General features: G+C 42.6%; 1 protein-coding gene across 1 annotated transcript in view; it reads right to left on the bottom strand.

Annotated features, from left to right (window-relative positions):
* The window catches only part of SERGEF (secretion regulating guanine nucleotide exchange factor), a 209572-nt gene that overhangs the window by 180851 nt on the left and 3224 nt on the right, over nt 1-25497 (bottom strand). The window contains 7 exon segments of the mRNA XM_019652555.1: nt 4812-4970; nt 8645-8707; nt 11500-11613; nt 16505-16565; nt 20810-20904; nt 22830-22985; nt 24211-24346. Coding sequence (XP_019508100.1) covers nt 4812-4970; nt 8645-8707; nt 11500-11613; nt 16505-16565; nt 20810-20904; nt 22830-22985; nt 24211-24346 — 784 coding nt within the window.

Here is a 25497-nt window from a genome sequence, read left to right as displayed (position 1 = left end):
TACAGTGGGTTGCCATGGGCTACCATGTGTAGCCAGCAGCCAGCGTGAGCGGCCAGCAGCCGCAGTGATTGGCCGTCCAGAAACCGGGGACTGATCTGCCTCGCCCAGGAAGAGCGCAATGAGGGTGCCAACTTGGGCCAGTGAAGCAACATCCTCCACAACTATACTGAAGAACAAAGCGACAGTAACTTGTCTGTTCCCCTTCCCCCAATTCCCCAGTGCTGTTCCCATCCCCCCAATTCCCCAATAAAAATCTTTAAAAAAAAAAAGCTATAACTAGGTCAAAACGAAGGAGTGCGGGGATAAGTGTGCCGAACAGAGGGAACATCAGGTGCAAAGGCACTACAGTGGGAAATACATGATACATTCAAGGTACCAAGAAAAGGCCAGGGTGAAGATCAGCTAAGAAGAAGTGCTAGCACAGTAAGAAATGGGGCTGGAAAGGCAGGCAGAGGGCAGGCCACACAGGGCCACTAAGGATTATATTTTTTATCCTAAGAACAATGGGAAGCCATTTGGAATGTGACACAATGGGTTTGAAAAGATCTTCCAGCTGAGGTATGGAGAACAGACTGGAGGGGAGAGGCAGTGAGTGTGGGAAGATGAGGATGCCAGTCACAGGCCACCACAGGGCCCAAGAGGTGACAGTGGACTGAACTATGGTGGCAACAGAGATGGAGACAGGTGGAGCCGCTCACAGCCACACAATCCGGAAGCTGACAGCTCTGAGAAGCGTCAAACCTAGCCTGCCTGACGTCAAGCCCATGTTTCTCTCTATGTTGCCATTCAGTCATTTATTCGACAATAAGTCACTAATCATCTACTCTGTGCCAGGCCTGTGCTAGGTGATGGGGATACCGCCATGAACAAAAGAGACACTGGTCTCATGGAATTTACAGTCTAGACATTAAACAAATAAGAAGGCAGAGAGATGTCTACAGTTACAAATTGGGATGAGTACCATGAAAGGACAATAATGTGATCAGAGATTTTTAAGAAACGAATATTACCTATAAGGCCATGAAGATCTTCCAAACTGTTGATAGCATAAACGAGCCATGTGCCGGCTGCACGTGAGTGAAAGGCTGTAGGCAACTGCCTATCAGAGTTGGGTGTGGGGCATCACATCCCTGACCAGCCCCCGAGCCCTCAGGGGAGGAGCTGGTATGTCTTAAGTGTTGCACAGACCCTGTTGAAACAGAAGGCTTCCTAAAAGCAACTGCTAACTTCTTAATATACTCACATATCCCTACCTCAGGCACCCCTCACTTACGTATGTACAGCGTTTTATAATTAGTTGAGATCTTTCCCACAGATTCATTCATTTGAACCTCATGGCAGCCCCATGTAGTGATAGAATGCAGGCAGGTTTAAATATCCTACTTGAGATACGAAGAAATTGAGGCCTAGGCAGGTGAACGGTCTTAGACAAAGTCACCAAACTAGGAAGGCCCCCAGACCTGCCATCCAGCTCTCACTAGAAGCACATAGAAGGGCCAGGAAATCGTGACTCTCAGAGGAGACAGCTGCAGGTCACTGCGCCTGGATAAAGTCACCCAGGAGTCCCATGAAGTTCCCGAGAACAATGATCGAGGACATTAAGCAGCTTGGGAAAGGTTTCTAGAATGCAGCGCCACCAGCCTGAGACACAGGTACCCTTGCCAACTTTCCCAGATTAGAACAGGTTCGCTTGGACTCTTTCCAAGAGCCTCTGACTAACAGAGAAAAGAATTTTTCCATTGCAAACACTGCAGGCAAGCAGCAGACTCCTGAAGTGGGGGGGGCAGAGACTGCAACCCGAATTCCTATGGGGACAAGCTGTAAAGTTATCCTGACACCACGTGAACTGCCCAGCTAAGTACTTACCACTGGGGATGTCAGTCTTGGGCAGCATTTCTCAATCTTGGCATGACTATCGTTTGGGGCTGGGTATTTCTTTGTTGTGGGGTCCGCCCTTGCATTGTGGGATGTTTAGCAGCATCCCTAGACTCTACCAACTAGGTGCCAATAGCACCCCCGTTGGGACAACCACATATGTCCCCAGACATTACAAATGTCCCCTGGGGGACAAAAGTCACCTGTGGTTGAAAATCACTGGTCGAGGGCCTATGGAGAGGGGAGAGGCAAAGTCCGCTCTCTTTTCGCTCATCCTAACTCACCCCATCTTACTGGACAGATATGTGGTCACTGTGCATCAGCTCTTTTTTAAATCAATATCACACAACTAACGCCTTCCCAAATGAGGCTGAGAACAGCCTCTGTGCTAATGTGGCCTGCAGGTAGGTCCCAGGAACAATTCACCACCGGAGCTTGTGAAAACAACTACAGTCAAATAGCTCCTTGTTCCACTAATGAGCTGCTTCTGACCCTGTGAGAAAATCTTGTTCGCATTAGCATGAGTCGCTGAGTCTGATTAAACTGGAAGCCCTGGGTGTTTCTTCTCAATGACACGGGGCCAGGGCAATGCCTTCCACTGCTGCTAGGAAGAGAACAAAACTGGGGAATCAAACAGAAGAAGACTCCCGCTTACCCACCATTCAGTGCAACAGCCAGGACACTCAAACATCCCAGGCTTTAACCACTCTGGACTTAGGAGAAAGAGTAAAGTGACAAAGTACATACACAAGAGATCTGAATTAACAAGTTAATTAAACAGCTGAAACATTACCTCGAAAAATCACGCTCTCCAGTGGAGGTGGAGACCTGAAGTTAAGCTCCAGAGCTGCTGGGGTGACTCAGACAGTGTCACATACTTGGGTGCCAACTTCCCACCCCGAGGGCTGGGCTGCTGGCCTAGACGTGGAAATCAACACCAGTTACAAGGCTCAAGGCTAGAATCCAAGAAGCGGCATCTTTATGACTTTCATCCGTCAGCTACCTAACTAGTTCAAGGGTTAATGGACAGACTCAACCAAACTCACCACCATTGGTAGTAAGTGTATTTCACTGCACTGCAATTCTATGAAGACTAACCATGAGACACCTACCTGTTACCACCCAATTACTCACACTACAGCTAGTTTCTATACCATTTCTGCACGCTGTATTTAGCTCTATGGTTGCACATCTCATACTGCAACATACTGAAATTTGGTAACAGGTCTGTCTCCCCTAGGGAACAGTGGGCTCTTGAGGGCCAGATTTCTATCTACAATAGCACGAAGCGTGGTACATAAACAGATGCTCACCATTTGTATGATGGGCGGATAGACAGATGGATGGTCAAGTCTTCCATCTCTATATTCTTAGATTTAAGCCTGTCTATATTCTAGCGGGAGGGCACGGCCCATGTCTTCCCTCCTCTGGTTCTCCAAGCCTTATTATTAGCACATGGCTCAATAGGTTCCCAATAAGCAATAACTGATTTAGTTGGACTCTTGAATCCAAAGAGATAAACTGAAGCCTTCTGTTCATGAACTAATGAGTCCAAGAAAAGGGGCGAGAAATCCTAGCTGTGTATCCTGCCTCATACGCATATGCATCTGTTTAGTCTCTTTTAACTAGAAACAATTTAATGTAGGAAATGAATACGTTCTCTGCTAGGCAGTGGGGATCAGAAGTGAACAAGGCTAATATGGTGCCTTCCCGCACAGAGCTCACTGTCTGGAGGAAAAGACAGATATTAACAATTATGCAAACAAGCAGCTACTATGCTCAGTGAGTCTCATTAAGAAAAATTTCTGTAGATGGACCCAATCTTCAAGCAGTCTGAACCTCTCTGAGGAAAGTCATGATTTTCCTCCATGATTTTCCTCCAATACTTTCCTTAGAGCATCCTTTGAAGTGGTAAACATGGGAAGTTTATTATACACCTTTGTTATATAGGCCTCTGTTCCAAAATGATCGTAAAATTTTTTTAAAAGACTAATTAAAGCATCCTAGATACGAATACTTCTAAGTCTATGTCTGTGTGTTCAAATGTGTAGTAATGTGTGACTTACCACAGATAACTGAAGCTGACCTGGAAATCTACAAAAGCCAGAAAGTACTGGAATACCAGTCAGCATGTATTAGGGAGTCTACAGGTCCATGTGTACCTAACGAGCAGGCCCAGGGACTCCTGAGAACCCCTGAAGTTCAGAAGGCCTTGACATGATAAGAGAACCTTGAGAATTACAAATTCTTATGTCTGGGAAACACTGTGTGAACCAGCAGGAGCTCTAGGAAGGCAGGGAAAGCGAGAAGCCATGAAAACACAAGCCCCAAGCACAAAGTCAGGAACATAAAGACCAGGAGAAAACCGCCCTAAGGAAAAGATGAGAAATAAATGAAGACGCAAGAAAAGATAAAGATGCCAAAGGCTGGATGGCATGGCATGATAAGGTAACATCTGAGGGAAGATATGAGCTGTCCGAATCCATGTACACAGTTTAAGATTAATAAAAATGTAAATCAAAATACCATGCCAACTATGATTCAAAATAATCTCCTGCCTCCATCTTGAAATGTTTATCTTTAACTTAATAGTTTCTGCTGCTTTTAATTTAGACACAGGTAGAAATGCAAATGGAGTCACAAAGCAGACATTCCCCAAAAACCTGGACAAAATGCTGGGTGCAATGGGCTCCTTCTCAAATCCTCATGGACTAGGGCCAGTAACCTAAACCAGCATTGCCTTTTTGGGTGCAAAAAAGAGACAAAGGCCACACATCTGGCTGATTGCAGAACCAGAGCCTAGGTCCTCCCCTTCCCAGTCCTGAAAGCTTTTCATCAGTAAAGCCCAACCTACTTAATCCTGGGCAGTCATCGTTATTTAGACAGCTGTCCCCCAGCTGCTCTTACCAACCACAAATTCTCTGCTGCTCTCTTACCTGTCTGAGCAACCAGGTGTGTCCACCCACTCCAGACAGCAGTGACCTTTTCGTTCCGAAAGCAATGTGCTTCTATTTTCTGGGGCACAGGAAGGAAAGCAGCCGGAGAAGCCAGTTGCCCGTGCTTGTTGCTTCCCCAAACATACAGCTTTCCTGCATCTTACACAAACAGAAGGGGAACAAGAGGTTGAAGGGATATTAGTCCAAAATGACGGGAAATAACACAAGTCTGAAAAAAAGGCGGTTAAAAGGAGTTGTATTATTCTTCTGCTACAACGTTAAGAAGAGCAAAGCAAGATACGAAATTCATGAATAGCATAATGACATATAAGATTTTTTCTTAATCCTATAAATAGCAAACAAGGCCAATGTTCTTAGTAGTTTGTCAAGGAATAGGAACGTGCGAGGTTTTTTATGTTTCTATTATTCATTCAATGAATATTTATTCAACATCTACCATGTGCCAGACATACGTTTCTCTATTTTCTACATTTTTTAAATATGGACTTGTACTGCCTTTTGTTAGGGAAAAAAAAAATGTTAACTTTTTTAAAGAACAGGTTAAAAGATATATTTGTTAAGCTTAAATTTTTTTAATATAAGATTATTTCACTATGTGCCCAGTCCAGCCGACAAGATAATGCTACCACGTCACATCTGTGTAGCACTTAAGCTCACTTGAACCTTACAATAATCCTGTGATATAAGCAGGGATGCAACTGACATTGTGATTTAATAGAAAACATGCAAATTCAGAGTCAAGTGACTCTGGCTTCTATTCCTGGATCCGCTCACTAGGTATTGACCTTGAACAAATCACTTCCTCTCTAAGCTTTAGTTTCACCATTACAAATTGGAGGTTGGTCTAGAAGGGCAGACTATATAACTAATGACATGGGTAACAAGAGAGGCTGGTGGGTGACTATGACAACCCAGAGAGCACGTGCTTGTCTAAAAGGCTTTCACGTTCAAAACACTTTAACTGGAAGCCAAACAAAACGGGGCCATGGGCTATCATTGGGCCTGTGAATCTGCAGTTTGTGACTACTTGGATGGTCTCTAACGGCTTTTCCAACCTTCATATTCTAAGGTTCTCCACTGCACTGTACGCACACAGGACACACATACCTGAATACCTGAAATATTGGTTAGTCCAAAATGAGATGTGGTATAAGACAAAAAAGCACAATGGGCTGCAAAGTCTTAGTGGAAAAAAAAAATAGAGTGTAGGCTCCTTAATAATTTTCATATTGATTACACATTGAAATAATAGTTTGGATATGTGGGGTTAAGTAAAATGCAGTATTAAAATTATTTCATCTGTTTCTTTGCACTTTTTGGAATGTGGATCACATTACATTCTATGAGACAGCACTCTTCTAGAAGATAAATTAAGGCTCAGAGATGTTAAATGGCTAATAAGGAGTCAAGCAGGACCAGAAGCCAGGTCTTCCTTCTGCTTCCCCCGCATTCTGTGACCTCCCAACAAAGTTTTACAGTACTGCTTGCCCTAGGGCAGTCTAGCATATTCTCAAAAACTGCTCGAAAGCCAAACAGTATCATGAAAGGGCATTAGACCAAGATTCAGGGGTTCAAGTCCCAGATCTGCTGCTGGATCACTCTGACACTGAAACATCACTTCACATCCTGAGCCTGTTTCATCAAGTCTAACACAATAGAGTGCTAATCAGTGAGTCTTTCTGTCCCCCAACTGACCTTGCAGCACTGACATTCTGCAGTTCTATGGTGCATTTCAGGCCCAGAGAGAAGGCAACTTCCTTGTACTTCACCAAGGTGTGCAAAACATGTGGATCCTTTACAAGAAGGCAGAGGAAGGAGTGCCTCAGGAAAGTCTCAGCCCATGAAAGGGCCTGGTTAGCTACGAGATGCCACTGACCAGAAGCCTGCGTCTGTAATAAGCCTTCATTTTCTTAGTAAGTGTAAACCATCTTTTTGCAAAGACAAACCATCTTCCACATGCAGATCATTACACTGTTACAAAATTAAATTCTGCTGCAATGCCAAATGGTTACATAATCTACAACAACTCCTGAAGAAAGGTCAGAGAGCGCTGAACAAGACCCAGTGTGTTAACAGCCTGAACTAGACTGGGAAAGAGGGGTATTCATCTTGACAATTTTCTACTGACATTCAAAACATCTAAAAACAATTGACTTTGTGACTATACTAAAAATCACTAGATTGTACACTTCAAAGGGGTGAATTTTATATATGAATTACATCTCAATAAAATAAAAATTCAACATCTTCAAAAAAAAAAATCACCTAATAAAAACGCTCCACATATGAAATAAGTAACTTTACTAATTACAAGATTTTTGAAATTGATGTTAGCAAGCAATTAGAAAATCTCCAGGTTTACATAATGCCAGCCATTTCAAATTAACAAAGTAGAATCGGCTCTTAGCCTTCTCTTATTCTCAGAAAAGAATGCCTTCCGCAACCCTCCCTGACAAAGGGGCATGAACAAGTCACTTCTCACCCTGGGGCCGCCAGCCCTTCCTCTATAACGGACATTCATTTCAACTCCACTCTTTCAACGTATATGTAAATCTACCTATTAAGAGACACAGGCAAAATGTAGGTATTTTGTTGTTGTTGTTGGTTGTTTTAAATTCATTAAATAACAAATTATCTGTAGTTCAGAATAATATTTAAACTATGTAAAGTATTTAAACTCACATGATGTCTCTGTGCTCTGGAAACAATAACAACTTCCCAGTGGAAATGCATTGCAAAATTGATGTTGAAGAATGCAGCCACCATTAATTTACATTTACTGTGTACACATCTTAATTTCCACATAAAACACTGAAAACACAATGCATGAAAATCAATTTCCCTTTGCTTAAAAATGTAATGCATTCAGCTCTGAGTGAGAGGTCTTACCAAATTAATCTCTCAGAGCTACAGTCTCCAGTTACCAGCAGGGGGCAGGGCAATCTGGGCTTTGAGGGAGATGACCTTTAGAAAAGATACCCTTCACCTTCAAGAAAACGCTGCATTGTCACCAGAAAGTTTACACTGTACTGGCTGGGTGTGTCAAATATATGGATGGATGCATAGCCAAACAGATATAGTGTGAGAGAGGGAAAAAAGATTAGCTAGAGGAATAGATCAGAGACAGAATAGAGAAATAAGTTAGAGAAATACATAAAAACACAAAATAGATGAGAAAAACATATACATAACTAGACTTAGAGATATATCAATACATAGATTAGATAGAAAGATACAAAGATAGAAGATAAATAAAAATAGATATGTAGTTAAATAAATAAAATAAAGTAGATAAATATAGAAAGAGCAAACAGAGATAAATGGATTAGAAAGATACCGGTGGATAAAATAAGTTTGAGATTAAACAGCTAGAGAACAGATAGGTAGAGAGACAGTTATATTATACTAGACACCGAAATAGTTTAAATGGATAAGATAACCATCTATTACATATAAATTTACTGTTGGTTACATGATTTGACAATCACAATTACCCTGAGAGGAAGACATAAGAATATAGAATCCCTACTCTACACCTGAAAAAAGCAAACCCAGAAGCAAGGAAGTAAGCCCATGTGACTGTTTTACATGTATTATCATATTTAGTTCTCAGAACTACCCACAAAGTATTTTATAGACAAAGAAATGGGTCCTAGGAAGGTAAAGCGACTTGCCTAAGATCACAGCAGTGGTGGCGTCAGAATTCTGACTCCAAAATCTTCGCTCTTCCCTTTGTTTCCCAACATCACCACTTGAGGCAGAAACACACAGAACTCTGACTGGCACGTTACACTGAAAGAGCCGGTACCTACCTGTCAGTGAAGCTGAGTGATGTGAGCCAGCAGCAACACATATTGCTTTAGAATTCTCCAGGCCTACAAAAAAAAAAAAAAATCTTTTGAAATTATATTTATAACAGAACAAAATGGGCAGAGAAGGAAGTCAAGCAGCACCGGCAGAGGCCTGGGAGATACTCAGTCAGCGCAGGCAGGTCGGAGCCAGCAGCCCTAGCCAGTGAGATGGCAAACATGGTAGGGAGACTGGTTAATACCAGGGGATCGAACAAGTAAGTATACGGACTATCAGAGAGGAGAGGAAAGGCACAGATATGAAAAGATAAAAGGTTAGAATGGACCACGTGACAGTGGATTGTAATTGGGGAAATCAGTGTAGACTCATGGTTTCTAGTATAGATAAATAGATATAGGTGTACATATGTATAAATATGTGTGTACATGGATATTTCCTAGCTTTATCTACTGAGGGGGCAATGACATCTCATACATTCAGCTACTATTATGTGCAGTCACTGAAATACAAGCCCAGGCCTGCTAATAGCACACGGGCTGAACTAGAATTGGAACCTGCCTTCCACCTCCAAATACAACACTTTCCTCCCTTAATTACTCTGCCTTCACTGACAAGGTATAGTCCTAATCAACCCTGCTAGAAGTTGTGGTCACCTGGCCTAACAGCAGAGAAACACAGTCTTATTCTGTAACTCTTTGTTCTGACACTTCTGTTTAATTAAGTAGTATCTTAATAAAATGCCCCTCACACTTTCAAGTATCCTCTGGAATGAGAAAGGGACAAAGCAGATGTTTCTGCCACATTCACGGAAGAGGAAACACTGGGGCCCTAGTGGCCAGGTGAGGATGGGGACAAGCAGGGTCCCAGCTCCAGAACCTATAGCGGTGAGATGAAGATGGAAAAATGGAAAGTGAAAAGCTTTGGGGGCAGGAGGCTGATGATCTAGTCTAAGGTCTCATCAGAAAACTCCCCCAAATCAACTCTGAATCAAAGCTGTGCCCTGAGCAAATCCCAAACAGGTCGTTTCAATCAAATCAAATAAAAACATTTCTAATTCTTTCCAGTTACAGCTTTTATGCTAAAATAGAAAGTAGATGCAATTCCTGCCCTTAAAAAGCTCGTACTCTAGGGCCGGCCGAGTGGCTCAGTTGGTTAAGAGCTCACTCAAGAGCTTGAGCTCTGAGCAACAGCGGTTCGAGTCCAGCCCGAGCTGAGCTGCCGCTGAGCTGCCAACAGATGGCAGGATGGCTCAGCTGGTAAGAGCACGTGCTCCTAACAACAAGGTTGCTGGTTCCACTCCTGCATGGGATGGAGGGCTGTGCCCGCCCCCAACCCCCGCAACTAAGATTGAAGGACAACTTGGCTATTCCCTTCCCCAATTCCCCAATAAAGTCTTTAAAAACAAACAAACAAAACTCATGCTCTGTGGCATGTTAGAAAACATATAAACTCATAATACTATAACACACTTTGCTATCCATATCCAAACGTGAGAAAATGCAATGGAGGCAAGAAGAGGGAAGCGTCTTTACTGAGAAGGCTATACCTGATCTAGGGCTTGAAAAATGATCAGGATTTTCCCAGGGGCAACAGGAAGGACAAGGCAAAGGTAACAGTTTGTCCACAGGCACAGAGGAACGGGAAAGCAGGATATGCCCAGGACACAGTGAATACCTTGGTGAGGCAGGAAAAAATGTTTGGGAGGCAGAGTTTATATTATGAATGCTTTCAACATCATGCGAAGTGGGCTGCCGTCCAGCATCCAGCGCCCCCTTCTCCTCTAAGAGTACCCTCCCCAACTCACCCCATGGGCTGCAGGATGGCCAACCTCACCTCCATGAAAGGCAGAGCCTCTAGGACTTAGGAAACTCAGAATGATGCCAACAGCTTATACGTGGCTCCCACTCCCCCCGTCCTACCACGCTCAGAAACCCCTCCTTTGTTCTGAGCTAGAGGAAAGCAGTTAGAGGTTTCCTGTAAAGGTTTTTCCTACAGCCAAGACTCAGTAAACTGAGTCACAAAGTAAGAAAGCAAGAGAGAAAGAAGAGGAGATGGAGACATGGTGGGATATATTCATACAGAAAGGCCCACACAGGGAGAGTAGAACAGAGGGACAGAGAGAGAGAGAGAGAGAGAGAGAGAGAGAGAGAGAGAGAGAGAGAGAGAGAGAGAGAGAGAGAAAATGAAAATGACAGCATGAAAGAGAGAAACAGAAAGTCCTACAAACTAACTGACCAGAAAAGATCGACCAACAGACCTGTGGGCAGAACACTCACTAATTGCTCCTCGTGTGCCCAAGTACAGAGATTTCCCTAGGGACACTTTGCCCCCCCCACACACACACACACTCCTGCTTTCCTCTGGGAGAAGGAACTGGGCATGTGAGGCACAGTCCTTCTGGGTTCTCCCTTTGGGAGGTGCCTGCCTGCAGGGGGCGCCTCTTCCTGTGCTCTCAGCTGTGCTGTTGGCCTAGCATGGCCAATTCAGTGCAGCTGCTCCAGGGCCTGGCGGGGAAGTGTACTCTGGGATTCAGAATTTAGAGGTTCACTATTGCTGCACGTTATTTCCAAACACCTAAGTCATGTCTTCCAACCTAGCTTTTAAGAGTACTAGAGCTACCATTTTGATCTCCACATACCTGACTTGCATCTATCTCTCAAAGGGTTCCAAACTCTGGCAGCGAAGAAGGGTGCTTTTACTGGGCCCACAAAAATTCCAACAAGATTAAGAGTGAGAGTTAAGGCAGGAAGACCAAGAAGCAGAAAAACACAACTCCATTTACCCATTTTCTGCATGCCTGTGTCTCCACCTCTTGACAAAGAATCAATATAGGACTCAGAAGAAATAAGGGCCTTACCTGTCACTCTGCTCGGTTCCTTTGCTGTCAAAAACAGTGGGAGCGTCTGCCCAGAGCACAACCGCCGTCCAGATGATGCCAAACCAGTTCCCCACTGGAACACAACGCCACTTGCTTCCCAATGGAGCAGAAGAAAAAGAGAAAATGATTATCTGGATAAGACCAGATTGCTCTTTGAACCTCACTGCTATGGGAGAGTCCCAGTTCATTCTCAGTTAACACGTGTATTATGGAGAAGCTTATTGCTTAAAGGGTCCTATGGCTGGTCATAGGGATTACCGTCAAGCCAACCACAAGTCAAATCTTCAGAGCAATCTAAGACCATCAGAGAAAATTCCAACATAGTAAAACTCCCTCTAAAATGTCCCAGGACACTCCTTTAGGGTCTAATTACTGGTGACCTTGTTTATGATTAGCCTGAAAGGACCACTCAGACTCTAGACCAAGCGACACAGAACCTTGAAGGTTATCAAGTCCACTCCTCACATTTACTTGATGAGAAAACTAGGTCCTTAAGTGGGGGGTTTAATTTGTCCAAGGTCATACAGGGAGCTAGTAGCAGAGAAAATACTAGAACTCTGCTCTCCTAATACCTAATGTGGTGTCCTTTCTACTACACCAAGGTGAATTCGGAGATTCCTAACTGCCAGATAAATTTATGGCTGCAAGATAGCTTCTTAATAGCCACTCTTTCAGTGGAATGGCCTTTTATTTCCATGTTCACTGAATCTAATTCATGTACCCATGTCCTGCACTTCATACAAATGAATAGATGAAGTTTTATATATTTGGCCTGCAGTCAGATGTGTGTAACTAGGACCCATCATGCAACAGCAACATTACACTTCCGTTCCTCTGGAAAGATCCTATAACCAACAGGCCTTTCTTTGGGCTGTAAACAGACCAGCCTGCTTTGTGAAATATCAGTGATGACAACTGAGCACAGTGTTGAAATATAACAAAACTTAAAATGTCCTCAATAAATAAATTACAAGGGAAAAAAAAAAGAGAGGAAAAGGAATTTATAGACTATAAGAGACTTAGCTATCTGATAATTAATATTCAGAATATATAGAGAATTTCTAAAACACTACACAAAAAACAAACATGATTTAAAAATGAGCAAAGGAATTGAACAGATATTTCTCCAAAAAAAATATACAACTGGCCAATAAGCACATGAAAAGACACTCAATGTCACTAATCATTAGGGAACGGCAAATCAAAACCACAATGATATACACACTTCACACCCATTAGGATGTATACTATTTAAGAAAAAAAACGAAATAGAAAATAAGTATTGGCGAGGATGTGGAGAAATCTGGGAACTCTTGCGCACTATTGGTGGGAATATAAAATGGTGCAGCCCTTACAGAAAACAGTATGGCAGTTGCTCAGAAAATTAAAAATTACTATATGATCCAGCAATTCTACTTCTGGGTATATATCCTAAAACACTGAAAGCAGGATCTCGAAATGATATTTTTACACCCATGTTCATAGCAGCACTATTCACAATAGCTAAAATGTGAAAGTAACTCAAGTGTCTATCAACAGATGAATGGATAAAAAATGTGGTATATACTTGTACACACAATGAAATTATTCATCCTTAAAAACGAAGGAGATTCTGACATATGCTACAACATGGGTAGACCTTTCAGGGTGTTACGTTAGGTGAAATAAGCCACAAAAAGACAAATACTGTACAATTACATTTACCGTGTTCCCCCAGGTATAAGACGCACCCTTTTTCAAAAAGTTTGGGGTCTAAAACCTGGGTGTGTCTTATACAGTGGTTGTAGATTTCAAATGCCATAGATGGAACTGAGGACGAGGCAATATATGAAGACAATAGTTCGTCATCAGACACAGATGAGGACAAGCTAATGGTTGGGAGTTTTGACAGTGGTGAAGAGTTGTATGAATTTTATGATGAATAAAACTTGAGTTCAATCACTTTATGTAATACATTCTTTTTCAAATTTCAGGCCCCAAAATTAAGGTGCGCCTTATACATGGGAACGTCTTATACATGGGGAAATACGGTATATGAGGTACCTGTATGAATGGACAAAATCAGAGACAGAAGAGTTGTTGCCAAAGCCTACGGGCAGAGAGGAAAATGGGGAATCACTGTTTAGTGGAAACAGAGTTTCAGTTTTGCAAGATAAAAATAGTTCTGGAGATAGTGTAATAATTGTACAATAATGTGAATAATGTTAAAACCACTTAACTATATACTGAAATATGGTTAAGATGGTAAATTTTGTTATGTGTATTTTATCACGATAAAAATTTCTAAAGGAATAAATATTTTTAAAGAGAGAGCCTTGAGATACATATCAACCAACTGCAATGTATAGACCTAATTCAGATCCTGATCCAAACTGTACAAAAAAATATTTTTGAGACAATCTGAGAAATTTAAATACTGACTAGATATTTGATGAAATTACAGAATTATTGTTAATTTTTGGTAGGTATAATGATGGTACTTTTGGTAATGTTTTCAGAAAGAGTCCTTATCTTTTAGAAATGCATGCAGAAATATTCACAGAATGAATGTGGGAGGGAAGGACTTAACAATTAATTTAATCAAACACATAATAGAAACTGTGCTGCTTTGCAAATGGACAGAAATGCACACCTAAAACCACTAGCAATTACGGAAAGTTGGTAGAAAAGGGGGCAGTGAACCCATGATAAGACAATTCTCCAGCCCTGATAGTTTCTGGGATAAGCTGCTGCTTATAAAATATAATTACTACCATACAACTCAGCAATCATATTCCTGGGCATTTATCCCAGAGAAATGAAAATTTATGTCCACATAAAAACTTGTCCACAAATGTTCATAGCTTTATTCTTAATAGCCAAAAACTGGAAACAACCAGATGATCTTCAGTGGGTGACTGGTTAAGCAAACTGTGGTTGTCATGGACTGAATCATGTCTCCCCAAAATTCATGTGGAAGCCCTAACCTGCAATGTGACTGTATTTGGAGGTAACAAAGGTTATCTCCTCTAAGGAGATAACAAAGGTTAAATGGGTCATAAGAGTGAGGACTTAATCTGATAGAACTGGTGTCTTTCTAAAAAGGGAGCGACACCAGAGGTGTCCCTCTGTCCACATGTGCACAGAGGAAAAAGCCATTTGGGGACACAGCAAGAAAGAAACCATGCACAAGTCAGGAAGCCAGGCCTCACCAGAAATCAACCGTCACAGCACCTTGATCTTGGACTTCTAGGCTCCCTAACTGTAAGAAAATACATTCTTGTGTGAGCCACCTAGTCTGTGGTATTTTGTTATGGCAGCCTGAGTTAATACAGTGGTACATCTACACCACGGCATACTACTCAGCAATAAAAAGGCCCATATTATTGATACTTAAATTTTGGATGAATCTAAAGGGAATCATGTTAAGAAAAAAAAAAAATCCAACCTCAAAGGGCTGTATACTGTATAATACCATTTATAATCATTCTTGAAATGACAACACTATAGAGATGGAGAATGGAAGAGAGGTTGCCAGGAGCTAGGAAGGGGGAGGGGCCGGTAGTAAGTGGGTGTGGCTATAAGAAGGCAGCAAGAGGCTCCTCGTGGTGATGGGACTGTTCTGTGCCTTGACTGCATCAAGACACCTTGGTAGTGCTGTTGCACTACAGTGACACAAGACGTTACTATCAAGAGAAACTGTTGAAAGACTGCATGAGATCTGTCTTATCTCTTACAACTGCATGTGAATCTATAATTATCTCAAAATAAAGTTATGTTTAAAAAAAAACAAAAAAACATAATCAGCACTAAGCCCCCGGTGACCAGCAGCACAGTGAGGAGGCTCCAGACTCGTGCTCACCTCCTGTCCTCTCCCCACTCCACAACTAGACCCACCCAACTCTCGAGCCTCAGCCAGCCACAGCCTGTGAGGAAGGTCCTTCAGCCCACAGGAGTGGGAGCAGAAAAATGACCGAGGGAGAGAGAAAAAGGGTCCCTGCTCTACCACTTGCTCCCGCCCCTCTCTGCTCACCACCCTCCACCTCACACACGCGGTCAGCCCTACCTCCACCAACCCCTTACGGTCCAGGAAACACGCTCACTTGAAGCTTTTAAATTAACAACCATTAAAATCCACTAGGAGTAGGGCCGCCCGAGTGGCTCAGTTGGTTAAGAGCTTGCTCAAGAGTGCAAGCTCTGAGCAACAGCGTTCCCGGTTCAATTCCCGGCCCGAGCTGAGCTGCCACTGAGCTGACAGCAGGAGGCAGATGGCTCAGCTAAAAAAAAAAAAAATCCACTAGGAAAGCAGTGCAGCCACAGCAAGGAAAGTGGGCCTTGGAATCCTGATCCCAGCTCTACCTTTTACTATCTTACTCCCTGTGCAAACTTAGACAAGCGCTCTAGCCTCTCTGGACCTCAGCCTCTTCATACCTAAAAAGGTAGCTCACATCACCGTGTGATTATGAGGATTAAATGAGGTACTGATAAAATCAAGAGACCCTAACCCCATGCCTAGAACACAATGAAGAGCTGGAATATTTCATTTCCTTCCTCCCTACCTGCTAAGGGCTTTCCCATGTGATTTTGGCCTTATGACCCCCTCCTTTTAGTCAGATATGCAGCATAGCAGGACACTCTGAATTACTCCTTAAAGTTTATTTCTTCTTCTAAAGCTCTGTTTCTCCTTATTATATGCCTATTTAGAAAATAAAAGTGAAAGGACTATTTTGTAACTGCCAGTTTGTACTTCTTAATCCCTTCACCTTTTTCACCCAGACCCCCTCCCATCTGGCAACCATCATACAAAATAGTCACAGGGATGTAAAGTACAGTATAGGGAATATCGTCAGTAATATTGTAATAACTATGTAAGATATCAGGTGGTACTAGATTTATCAGGGGTATCACTTCGTAAGTTATACAAATGTCTAATCACTATGCTGTACACCTGAAACTAATATAATATTGAATGTCAACTGTAATTGAAAAACAGTGAAATGATCACCTGTAGCAGCTAACGCATGCCTCAGTCCAGCAGCAATACTAACAACCTTCTCTCTCAGATTCTGTCAAAACAAAGAAATGAATTGAGATCTCAGAATCATCCATCTACAAAATGTTATGTAACTGATGCTCAAAATGCAGCGTGATCCACATTACGTGTCTGATTGGTTTAGAGCCCCCAACCCCCAATATTTCCATCCACAAATACCTCCATATGCACCCCTAAAAGACAAAAATCTTTTTAAAATACCAGATCACAATACCTCTCAGGGAGGGGAGAGACCTTCAAGGTCACTCAGTGCAGGGGCTGGCAAACGTTTTCTATAAAGGGCCAGATAGTAAATATCTTAGACTTTGCAGGCCATATGATTTCTATCACACTACTCTGCCATTGTAACATAAAAGCAGCCACAGACAATACATAAATGAATGGGCGTGGCTGTGTTCCGATAAAACTTTATTTACCAAGGGTTGTAGTTTTCGGACCTCTGATCTAGTCCAATCCCCATCCAATACTAGAAACCTCTCCACAACATCCCACCAAGTGGCCACCCAACCCCTGCCACACACCCACTTCCAGTGACACAGCTGACCACCTCCCCAGGTGCCTGTTCCATCCTTACACTGGTCTGTTTATTTCCTTCGGTGGAGCCAAACCTATCTGCCTATAGCTTCTGACAATGCTTTGCAAATATGTGAAGACAGCTGTCATGTCCTAAGATGTCTTGTGGTGGTTTTAAAAATAGGTCCTCACATTCTTTGAGACCCCCTCCCTTCAAGATGTGCAGCTTACTTCCCCGATTGAATGTGGGCTGGACTTAGTGACTTATTTCTAGTGAACAGGATAAGGAAGTGAAGAGTGGCTCGAGGTGAGGAAAGGCACCCAGGCTTCTTGCTTGGCCTCTCTCACGCATCACTCGAGGGGGAAGCCAGATGCCATGTCTGATCATCCTACAGGAGAGGCCCATGTGGCAAGGAACTGAAGCCTCTCCTGCCAGGTGAGAGAGCACGGATGTGGATCCGCCAGCCCAGCTGAGCAGTCAGGAGACGGCACACAGCCCTGGCTGACATCTTCACTGCCACCTCATGAGAGACTAGCTAAGCTGTTCCCAGCTCTTGACCCTCAGAAACTGTGAGATAATGTTTGTTGTTTCAAGCTGATAAATTTTAAGGTACTTTATTACACAGCACTAGATCTAATATATATCTCTTTTTTTAGGCCAAACATCCCCAATTCCATCAGCCATCAATCACCCAATTTCAAATTCCCTTCCTTTTTTGGTTTCTTTCCTATAAATACGCTGTGGTTATTCAATCTCTCTCTTTAAAGGGGCTGTATGTCCATCAATCACAGCCCCTACGGAGCTTTACCACATTATGTGCACGTCCACAGTGTCTTTCTAAACTTCAGGACCCTCAAGGACAGGGTCTGAGCCTTAGTCACTTTTATGCCCAGGACCTAAGCACCACACCCACAAGGGAACACAACGTCCCAGAGGCAGCCTGACTAGCAGAGAAGGTCAGGCTCTGGCCTCCCTTCTTCTGGAGACTATATTTCTGTTAATGTAGCCCACAGTCACATTGGGTCTTTGGGGAAGCTCAAATCTTACTGCTAATACAATTTGAACACGTTGTCCTTTACAATATTTTTTCTTTTTTTTTTTTTCAAATGAACTAAAGGGCTTTACATGTGGATTCAATCTCTTCAACATCTTCAACTCACCTCCATTCCTTCCTCTCCATCCCCACTGCCACTGCTTTAGCTTGGACCATGGTCATCTCTTGTCTGACTTCTTAGCAAGAAGAGCTTTCTGAGTCATCTTCCTTCAATCCATCCTCCACACTACCCTCATTAGCCCCTCCTTACCACACTGTTCTTACCACTTGTCATATGGTACCTTCCCGAGTGACCCCCCATGCCGCTGGCACTTCCACCACTTCCTTATGCTCCAATCAAGCTAAACCACTCGCAGTACCCCAAACCCTCCCGTTTTCTGCTCCTATACCTTTGCTTACACAGCTCCTGTCTGGAACGCTCTTCTTTTGTACCTAGTCTTCTGTGCATCCTGTCTCAAGCCAGGTAAACTTCTACTCAACTTTCAAGAGTCAGCACAACAAGCCTGTTCTCACCCTGCCTTCACCTAGAAAGTTCAGGACCCCCTCCTCCAAGGCTATACATGCATCTACCATAGTTCTAACAGGGTGATGCATTTAGGTGTTTCTGTATCTAATATGTACCACTAAACTGTGAGATCCTCAACCGCTAGGACTGGATCTTACTTACCTTTGTCCCCACTGCCTAAACACAGCACTATACATAATAGTTGCTATGAAATAAATGAATGAATTCCTATTGTATTTCACTTTGGCACATTCCTTCCATTGTTCCATAGGATACAGCCTGTCAAAATGTTTTTACCTCCTGATTCTGTTATCCAACATATTTTATCCAACATGTTCCCCTCTGTCTTCTTTAATCATGTAACTTAAGCTAAATTAATTATAACTTATATGTAGGTTCTTAAAAGGCCATCTATTTATAATTGGAAGCAGTAACGCTTGCTACAACAGGGACTACAGAGTCTAGACTTTTGTGCATAACATGTGGTCTAGACTGAATGTTTGTGTTCTCCTGAAATCCATATATTAAGATCTATTACCCAACGTGATGGTGTTTGAAGGTGAGGTCTTTGGGAGGTGATTAGGTCATTAATCCCTCTTACATGGGATTAATGCCATTATAAAAGAGATCCCAGAGAGCTCCTTTGTCACTTCTGCCACGTAAGGACACAGCAAGAAGTGGCTGTCTATGAACCAGGAAGTGGGCCCTTCCCAGACACCAAATCCGTCGATGCCATGACCTTGTACTTCCCAGCTTCCAGAAATGGGAAAAATAAAGGTTTGTTGTTTAAGCTACCTAGTCTGTGGTATTTTCCCTATTGCAGCCCGAAGTGACTAAAGCATCATGGAAACTATAACCCCATATTGTGCCTGACAGACCAGCAATCATAATTCAGCAAGATGACAGGAGCAGACCAAACTCTCTCCAGTGAAAACAGGTCTCCCACTCGGAGTCAGAGTTTAAGGAAATTAGATAGCAGCTTAGGTGGCAACACTCATTTTAGATCCCAGCATATTTCTTTTAAAATTCCATAATCCTACTATGATCACTTACAATATAAACTTCACGGAAAATTTGTACATTTTAAGTATAATGCAGTGAAAAGAGCGCTGAAGTAGGGCCAGAAGTCCTGTTTAACACTCATGCTGTCCAGTATGGTAGTCACTAGCTACAGGTGGCTATTGAACAATTGAAATATGACTACACTGAATTGAGACATACTGTAATTACGTACACCAGAGTTTAACTTAGTATAAAAATGAAGAATAGAAAATACCTCATTAATAAATGTTTTATATTAATGGCACATAAAACAAAATGATAATGCTTTGAATACAGTGGGTTAACTTAAAAGTTACTAAAATTAATCTCATCTTCACTCCACAACATGGATAAAACTTGAAAACATAAGGTGAAGTGAAAGAAGCCAAACATAAAAGCCCATGCATTATATAATTCTATTTATATGAAATGCCCAGAATAGGCGAATCCACAGAAACACCAGGAGGTAGGGGGAGGGGAGAACACGAAGTGCCCACTCTTGGGTACACAGTTTCTTTCCTGGTGATGGAAATGTCCCAAAATTAGATCACGGTGATGGCTGCACATCTCTATAAATATTCTAAAAATCACAAAATTATACATATTTAAAGGGTAAATTTTCTGGTATGTGAATTCCATCTCAATAAAGTTATTATTTTAAAAATTAGTTTCACCTGTTTCGCTTTACTTTTTGAAATGACGCTACTAGAAATGTTGAAATTGCCAATGTGGCTCACATTCTATTTCTATAGGACAGCACTAGCCTACACCATTTGCCTAGCTTAGTGTCTTCAGGTAAGTCACTTCTATCCAGACCTATTTCTAACATAGCTCCCATGGCTACTAATTTTAGAATTGTAAAAAGTCATTAATGTCTTTATAAGATACATGACCTTAATTGTTTTAGCTCACAAAAATTTATAATGTGTATGAGGACTAACAGAGATTTTTTTTCACTCACGACCTCCACCCCCACAACCTAATTTTTCCCAGAAAAACCTAAAATTTTTTAACTTAAATTCTAACTCCCCCATGGGTTTTCCGGGACCTAGTCAGCCTTGTAGTCTGGGGAAGAAAAACTGTAATACCCTGGAGATGCTGTAACAAGACACAGAGAAGCTGAATATTGGGCGCTGTCCTTACCTCAATGGCCCGGGGAACCACACATCTTCGAGGCCCATGAGGAACTCCTAATTGGCTAAAGGAGTTAGATCCACATGACAGAACTTGACCATTTTCTGCAAAATGCAAATACCTAAATCACAATCTAAAAAGTAAGATATCTGTTTCCAAAGGGTAAATAACCACTAAAGGATGAGAGGAGTGAGGAGAATGAGAGGAGGGATGGAGGGCCCTGTGCTCCCCCACATTTAAACCATATTCACTGCTTTCATTGTTCCTCTGGGAATCAGGACACTGGGCACTGGGCTGTTTTACTCAGACTGCCCATTACACAACCTAATTCATGATGAGTTACCTGTATTGAACACTTAGCCCCATGCCTAGTGTTGGGATGGGAGGATACTGATTCCTCACTTTTCATGTTTCCATGTAACACAATTTCCATTATTTTAACACCCCAGGCCTTTCTCCCTGCCCTTCCCCATACTCACCACTTTCTAGCAGAGGAGGGGTCACCTAACCAGTTGGTGCGTTTGGGAGAAGGCAGGAAGGAGACACGTGTGTCTTGGCTCCTTCCTCTCAGGTACTCTGGGCTGACACATAGGAAGGGTTTTCCCTACGGGGAAGGCCTAGAGTTTGGGGGTAAGTCTGCATCAGAGGAGTGTGCGCAGAACTACTTGGCCTGACAATTAACCCTGTCCTCCAACTTAGCCTTTATCAGTAAAAAGCCAATAGCTTGATCTCCACCTGTCTGACTGCTCTCCACCTTTTCTCACAACTGGTTCCAAATATGAGCAGGAAACAGAGTGTTATCTACTGACTCCCTACAACCTCAGCACAGGACTACAATTAGCACTTCATAAATGATAGCTATGGTTTGGATTCTAATAATTACTATCAAATTCAACACACATTACAGAACCCCTTCACAGAAGAGAGATGGTGACGCCTGAGCAGGGTTTTAAAGACAGGATAAGAGTTCACCAGATAGATAAGAAGGGCTGTTCCAGGCACAGAACAAAACGTACTGTTTGGTGTTACCAGAAGGAGAAGTATGGGAAATGTGGAGAAGAGACAAGGCAACAACAGCCGTGTGCTAAAAAGCTTGGAATGTGAGCTCTGCACGTGACAATCCACAAGGGTCTGAGGTGGGGGTGACATGGTCAGAAGATGCCCTTGCCAGAGGACTTGCAAAGAGGGAGCGCAGGACCAACTATAGATGGTCCTTTCGATTCAGAATGGCAAGCTAGACCGGAAGAAACTGTTTCCAGGGAGAAGTCAGCTGACAAAGTAACTACTGCCAGCTGCTCCCAAGAGCATTATAGTCACCCCTCAGTATCTGTGAGGGGACTGGCTCCAGGACCCCTCCCCCAGACCTCCATGGATGCTCAAGTCCCTTACATAAAGTAGCATAGAACAATGCATATGGTTGGCCCTCTGCATCCGTGGATTCTCAACTGCGGATTAAAAATACTGTACTGCTGTTTCTGATCAGCGGTTGGTTGAATCCACAGATGCAAAACCCACAGCTACAAAGGGCCAACTATATTCTATTAACCCTTTGCCCATATCCCTCTACATCCTATTCTGCTATCGGGCTTCACAGAGACCAAACAATTCTGTCCAACTATATTTATTTATTTTTAAACCTCTCAATGGGAAAAAGCTGCCATCACTGTTACGGCAACCTCTGATTTCCTCTTACCCTCACCATGTTCCCCTGTGGGGAACCCTTAGCCAGCACTGCTGGTCAGCTGGCCCAGCCACACGGCTATCACGAACTTCTAGGATAGGAAGTGGCCACCAAAGGTGATCTAGTTCATTCCCTAGTCTCTGGCAAAAGTTTTCCAGTCCAAAGTTTTCCTATAAAAGTTTTACTGTTTAACTCTCCTCCACAACTTTCCTTGACAACCAGAGAGAACAGTTGTGTGTTTTGAAACACAAAGAGGCTTTCATCTAATCAGCATGACCACCGACACCATCATGCTCTTCTCGCCCAAAGCCTTCGTGGTGGTAAAGGTTTACCTAGGAGTGAACTCACCTGTGAGAATAATGGTGAAGTCCCAGCCACAGGCCACCTGTTGGATGGGACAGCCAAGGAGGGATTTGCAGGGAGTAAAATATAGAACATTCTCTGTGTGGCCAAGCCCCAGCTGCCCATCTTTGTTCAGGCCACAAACAAAAAGGTTTCCTCCGTCTGCAAAATACAAAGGCTTTGGTGACAGTATGCCCAGGGGTAATTACAACTGCCAAAGTGAGCAAAAGGATTTCGCTAATTATTTGGAGTCACAAACTCAATAACTTTTTTCCCACCCATGTTAATAAGTTTGTATGTTAATGTGCACTGGACCAAGTGGCACAGGGCCGAGGGGCTCCCATCGAATATCCAAATGGAAACTCCAAGTCCTATAGCAGCGGCCAATCACCAAACTGAGCGTCTACTATAACAATAAAAGCCAACATTTATTCAACACTAAGACGGTGCCAGGTATTGTTCTAAGCTCTTTCTATGTGGAGGCCGACTTATCCTTTAGGCACAATGCCTAGGGTACATAATACTTTTAGAGCTCCACAATAATGTTTTAATTTCTTTTAAAATAAGAAAAAAATAAATGTAATAATAATAAATATAAAACACTAACTCCAGCCTGGGTTATATTAATCTTTATATCAATGCAGTTGTAAAATATAATTACTAATATTCCTTTATGGAGAAAGGGGTCCACAAAGGTAAAAGTGCCAAGGACCCATAAAAGTCACAATGCAGCCCTATTAACTCATTGATCCTCCTCATCCATCATTATGACCTCCATGTAACAGAGAGGAAACGGGCACAGAGAAGTTAAGTAATTTACCCAAGGCCACACAGCTAATAAATAACAGAACCAGGATTTGAATCCAGGCAGGTTGATTCCAGAGTTCATGTTCTTATCCAGGATGCAATATTGTAGCACTTGTAGAACTTGTTAAGTCCTATCCTAGGCACTGGAGGGGTGGGGGTGGGGGTGGAAATTAGTAAAATGCAAAGTTGTTGCTCTCAAGGAATATTCAATCTAATTGCAAAGACCTCTAACTCATATGTGAAAGTTAAATAGCAATACATATGGTATAAAATGTGATATCAGTTACAACTCTGCCACAAACTTGTCTTGTAACCTTAGGCAATCAGTTTTCCTCTCTGAGCCTCACTGGTGTAAAGGGATGGGGGTGGGGGGAGGAGAGGGAGAGCACAGGGAGAACCTAGAACATCTCTGAAGTCCTTTCAGCTCTGACAGTCTGAGGTTCTCTAATGGTAACTTGGCGCTTTCACAAAAATGTTTTCCTCTGCAAAATACAAAAGGCTAAAAGATGGCAATATGACACCCTAGGGGGAAATGTCTAAATAAGAAAGTGAGGGGCTATCTACTCTTAAAGGAAGTTACCTGTGACAACAGCAGAGTGGCCCCCTCCTCCCGTGATCCTCCTGACACAGCCAGGTTTACAGAAGTCATTCAGTTGCTGGGGCAAAAGCATATCTTCCTTATGGCCAAGGCCAAGTTGCCCATAGCTATTTGCACCCTAGGGATAAAATAAGCCAAGGATGAAAAAGTATGAGAGCCCCAACAGTCAATGTTTATTTACCTGTCCCTATCTTTCTCACCCTGACAACATCTCAGAGCCTATTAATAGCTGCGATTTCATAGGCTCATTCTTATATGCAACCCACATTTAGACGGTGGCCCCATCCCTAGAACACCAGTTCCCACGTGAAAGGAGCCCTCAGCATCCCCAGCTTATCCAATGATCAGCCTCACCTTCCCCTTCCAAGGCCCCAGCCCTCCCCGTCCCCCCAACCCTCATATGTTGCTTTTGGGGACAGCATGGGAGTTCCTTCTGATAAAAGCTAATTACCTGGGGTGGCTAAGAAAAGAAATAATGAGGTGAAATGGGAACAAAGTGGGTGAGAAATACACTAGGACTACTTCTTGTCCCTTCTCCCCACACAACTCACTGGAAAAACTGGCAATGACTTACTGTAACAAAGAATTTTGAACCCTCAAGCCGGACACATCACATCGTTGTTATTTCATTTGTAAGTGAAAAGAAGCTGGCAGGGATCTCCAAGGGCCTTTCCAAGTACTATGTTTTGTGCCTCTAAGATTATGAGATCCCTGTAAGGAAATAGCTTTCCCCTTGGTGGGCAATATGTCTATTGTTGTTATTATACAATAAAGGTCCATAATCCCTAATCCAAAACCCTTGCAGCCAGATATATTTCAGAATCAGAATTTTATAGACTTTAGAAAAGTAATATGGTGTATAAATCATATACACTGCTGCTAGGTCTGGGAGCAGCACCCCATAAGCAAAGCAGTATTATTTCTGCAGTAAACGGTACACATATTTACACTAAGTGAGCAAGGACTATAAACAGCCTTATGTCAGGTCAGTTTGGGGTGTTCAGAGCTTTTTGTATTGAAAATTTAAGATAAAGGACTGTGAACCTGCAAGGAGAATCTTATTATGATTTCAAAAATCCTTGTAATTTCTCCAAGTATCTATTTCTGGCTGGTTCTTCTAGAGATGAGTAATAAAACCTCTAAAATATGTTTGCTTTTGAAGACACCTGAATGAGGAAAAGTGATTTAAAATAACGACAAAAAATACAAACTCCTGGGCCGGCCAACTGGCGCAATGGTTAAGAACTGGCTTGGGATGCCAGAGGGCCC

Source organism: Hipposideros armiger, unplaced genomic scaffold (assembly GCF_001890085.2).
Source record: "Hipposideros armiger isolate ML-2016 unplaced genomic scaffold, ASM189008v1 scaffold_181, whole genome shotgun sequence".
Taxonomy (NCBI): Eukaryota; Metazoa; Chordata; class Mammalia; order Chiroptera; family Hipposideridae; genus Hipposideros; species Hipposideros armiger.
The sequence above is the reverse complement of the archived record's forward strand: the minus strand, read 5'-3'. Positions and strand labels throughout refer to the sequence as shown.